This window comes from Tupaia chinensis, unplaced genomic scaffold (genome assembly GCF_000334495.1).
Source record: "Tupaia chinensis unplaced genomic scaffold, TupChi_1.0 Scaffold146187_1, whole genome shotgun sequence".
NCBI classification, from domain to species: domain Eukaryota; kingdom Metazoa; phylum Chordata; class Mammalia; order Scandentia; family Tupaiidae; genus Tupaia; species Tupaia belangeri.
The window spans coordinates 250,812-254,911 of record NW_006206042.1 but is presented as its reverse complement, the minus strand read 5'-3'; the positions used below and the strand labels follow the sequence as shown (position 1 = coordinate 254,911).

At 43.5% G+C, this 4,100-nt stretch overlaps 1 protein-coding gene across 1 annotated transcript in view; it reads left to right on the top strand.

Annotated features, from left to right (window-relative positions):
* LOC102497423 (T-lymphocyte surface antigen Ly-9) overlaps positions 1-3,764 on the top strand; it is a 43,414-nt gene extending 39,650 nt beyond the window's left edge. Inside the window, exons 8-10 of the mRNA XM_006168867.3 lie at positions 1,153-1,469; positions 1,818-1,889; positions 3,071-3,764. Of these exons, the coding sequence (XP_006168929.1) occupies positions 1,153-1,469; positions 1,818-1,889; positions 3,071-3,139 (458 nt within the window). The 3' untranslated portion in view covers positions 3,140-3,764. The remainder of the gene's footprint in view (positions 1-1,152; positions 1,470-1,817; positions 1,890-3,070) is intronic.
* Positions 3,765-4,100: the final 336 nt, after the last annotated feature.

Below are 4,100 nucleotides of genomic sequence, written 5' to 3'. Positions count from 1 at the left end.
TCTCCATATCATTCTCCACAGTGGCTGGACCAATTTACATTTCCACCAACAGTGTAGGAGTGTTCCCCTTTCACCACATCCCCACCAGCACTTTATTATTATTATTATTATTATTATTATTATTATTATTATTATTTTAATCTTCGCCATTCTGACTGGGGTAAGGTGGTGTCTCATTGTGGTTTTTGATCTGCATCTCCCTTATAATGAGGGATGTGGAGCATTTTTTTCCATATGCTTTTTGGCTGTTCGCATGTCTTCCTCAGAGAGTTGTTTATTCATCTCATTAAATACTTAACTTTTATATGCTCTAGTTCCTTCATCTGCAAAGAATACATAAGGATGGGCATGGTCTATCCTTCGTGGGGTTTTATAAATCAGACTAAATAAGTCTGTTTGTGAAAAGCATCAAGAGCAGTACCTGGCACATACCAATAGAAGGTGCTTGGTAAATGTGAGGCGTTTTATTCTACATTCAGAAGAAATGGGCTGACATCGTCCAGTGTGCCATGCCCATCATTCACAGCAGATGCCCATTCTGTTTAATATCAGCCCTTTCCAAAAGGGAGGTTGAAACAGTTTTCGCACCTGCCTTTAATCTTGGTCTTCCTCCAGTACCTTTTCACTACCAAAACCCTGGCCCTGCTTCAAGGACTGCCTTGATTCTGCAACCTTCATGAGTTCTGCTTTGTTTTCCTAATCAAAGACTATCTCCTCACAATTCTGCACTTTCCTCATACATTCCACATGACACTTGTCAGAGCCGGCCTTACGTTAATTAATTTACTTGTGAATATGACTCCCCTCCCAAGCTTAACAGAGCATTCCTCCAGCACCAGGCCTAGTTTCCCTTTGTGTTTACCCAGAGTACCCGCCATGGTGCTTGGCATGGCTTATCCAATGGGGCCAGTTCTGCTCACTAAGAGCTGCTGAGTCTATCTCTTGTTATACTTTGTGAATGTCTATCAAATGAATGAATAAATGAATGCTTGAGAATAGAAGAAAGGGAGGGAAGATAGGAAAAAAAAATCTCTCTTCCAATACACTAGGCTTCCTCTGGAGTAAGAGTCAGAGCAGGTTGGGTCTTTGTAGCAAAGCAAGAGAGAAGTGGGTTTGGCAAGCTTTTTATCAATTCTGCATCATGTGTTCCAGAACCCACAGCTGGCCACATGCTATACAGCAAGCATTCCCATAGGTATGAGAAGTTGGACATGCCCCTTGATACTGCCAGGCAACAGCCTAGGCCTACCTCATACAGCAGCACTGAGAGCAATGTCACAGCTGAAGAGGATGAGGAGAGAACTGAAACGAACAAGCCCACCAGTGGAAGAGATGAGATATATGACATGGTTCCTCAGGAAGACATTGGACATGACTCTGAGGGGCGAGCAGAGTATAATCTCATCACTCCAAGTGGCCCAGTGGTTGACGGGGACACAGTGTATACACAAGTATTTCTCAATTTTCAGGTGAGCCCCTCCAGTCAATATGCCTTCCTTCCCCTCCCACTTCTAGGAACATCTGATATCCTGAATGACCAGTTCTTCCCAGTTAGGAGCCAAGGACGGGGGATGGCACCAGGGGCATTTAGGCAGGGAATCATGGCTCTCTGAGCTTGCCAAACCTTGAGGTCCCTTGGAATGGAGGAACTTGATCTTCAGCTCCCATTCCTGGGTCACTAATAAAGGAAGTATTGGGGAACTAGAGACATCCCTCTGTGTGAGATCGGATATTGGTGGTGTATCCCCTCGCCTCAAAGATGAAACTAAAAAGCACTAATTGGTGATCAAGACTAATCTGATATTGGTCTGTTACAGGCAAAGACCCCTGTTCCTCCAAGGAAAGAGGAATCGGCCACAATCTACTGCTCTATACAGAAACCAAGCATGGTGAGAATTTTCCCTGTATCCCAGTACCCAGAAAGTGAGGAACTATATTCCTCAAACCATTTTAACTGAAGGTTCTAGATTCCCATGGCTGAGGAGCCTAAATTATGCCCATTATACATCCCGCATGCAATCCATAGTCAAAAGATACTTAAACAAGTATTTCTCATTTACATCTGTATGAACAAAAGATTGCCTTAATATAATAATATCTTATGTTGATTATTCTTAACACTGGCCGGAATGAGAGCTTCTAAATTCAAACACTGTATGTTCTCTACATGTTTCTAAATATATTTTAAGTATATTTGTTTATATGTTCTATGAGCAAAATAGAGAAAGCCACACCCAACAGGGTCTTGACTCCGTTATCCACCCCTGCCCTCAGCCAGCCTGGGATCATGGGTACACACATGTCTGGTGTACTCAGGGCGGTCTCCGAATGTGAACCTGGAACTTTCCCACACAGGTCAGCTTCAAAAGCATCACATTTTGCTGCTGTGCCACCTGAATCCTGGGCCATTGCTCTGCAATTTAAGCCCTACCATCTGAATGATCTTTATATAAATGTTCATCTTATTGCTCCAGCTGGGGCAGAAATTGGGATCATTCAACTGTAGCTTTTGTTTGTTTGTTTGTTTGTTGAGAGAGAGAAATTTTTGCTATCAGGCACATGTGCTTTCCAGACAGAGAGATGCAGACAGAAAGTGAGAAATCACCCTCCAGGAGTGATGGCCAAGCTGCATCACCTTCTCCTCCATTCTCCTCTCAAGATCTTGGGCACACATGCACACATGTCCAGCTTGAGTTCTAAGCCACTAGGTCTGGGACTATGTGGCAGTCCAGCAATGTAACCAATATGCATCTGCTGGTCCCCAACCATAGCTTCTTGAGGGCAAGGCCTTTTATTAACATTTTGGAATCCAATGGGTTTGCTGCACTAAATGGTCTCGTATGGCTTTTGCAGAGTCCAGACATGGTCTTTGTCATTAAGAGAATTCCTAAATCCACGCCATCAGCTTGCTTGATTGCTCAATGCCTAAGCCAGTTGCATGACCCTACTTCCAGAGAATGGACCAGTCATAGCCTGACCTATTTGTCTCTCTCCGCAGTACATGGCTGAGGAAATGGGCATCTTCCAAGGTGTTATTATCCATGTTTTTGTGTGTTTTTTTGGCTCACAGGTGACACCCACACCACGCCAGAATGATCATGAGTCTTCTGAAATACCTACCTATGAAAATTTTACCTGAAAAGAAAAGCAGCTGCTACCTCTCTCCTAGGGCCCTGGGGTTGGAGAGGCAGCAGGACCTCTTAGGGCCTGAGGCTGCTGCAGACAGAACTGCATCAGAACTCCCTTCATTTCTGGGAGATGCCTGGATTTGACACTCGCAAACCCATTTATTGTTCAGACATGGGCTCTTTCTTGAAGCATATGAACTTCAGATGTGCTTACGTTGTCTCCTTGCATGCTTGGGCTGTTTCCACCTCTCGTCCCAGACATGCTGCCTCAGAACTCTCCAAACCTGGTCAAATTCATTGAAAGGGACCTGGACTAATCAACTTTCACATCGTCCTCTAAACAGCTGCTAAAATGAGTTCCGCAGATATCCTCACACATGGACACAAAGATCTCTGAGAGACGATGCTCACTGCAATGGTATTTAAAATAAACAGTGGGGTGGCCAGCAGGTGGCATGGTGGTTATGATGCTGGGTTCCCACATTATGACTATGGTTTAAGCCCTAGCCTGGTAGCTTCCTGTTTCTCTCTCTCTCTCTCTCTCTCTCTCTCTCTCTCTCTCTCTCTGTGTGTGTGTGTGTGTGTGTGTGTATGTGTGTCTCTCTCTGGTGAACACAAGTGCCCTATAACAAACTTTTAAAAAAATCAAGAGGAAAAGAAAGAAGCAAAACATTTAAGGGACACAAAAATTTAAAAAATGATAATGTGTACAATAATATCTTTAACTGCACTAATAAACAGTGTATTCATGCTGGGAAAATTCATTTTACATGGAGTAATGATATGCAGTGATTGAATGTATAAAAAATGGCGCAAATATGGAAAATAATAATAAAATAAAATAAAAATTTTTTGGAGAGGTTTTTGCTATAGGGTGCGCGCGCTCACCAAACAGACAGAGAGAGACAGAAAGACAGAAAGTGAGAAATCACCCCCCAGAGGGGACAGCCACTCCACAACCCCATTGGATAT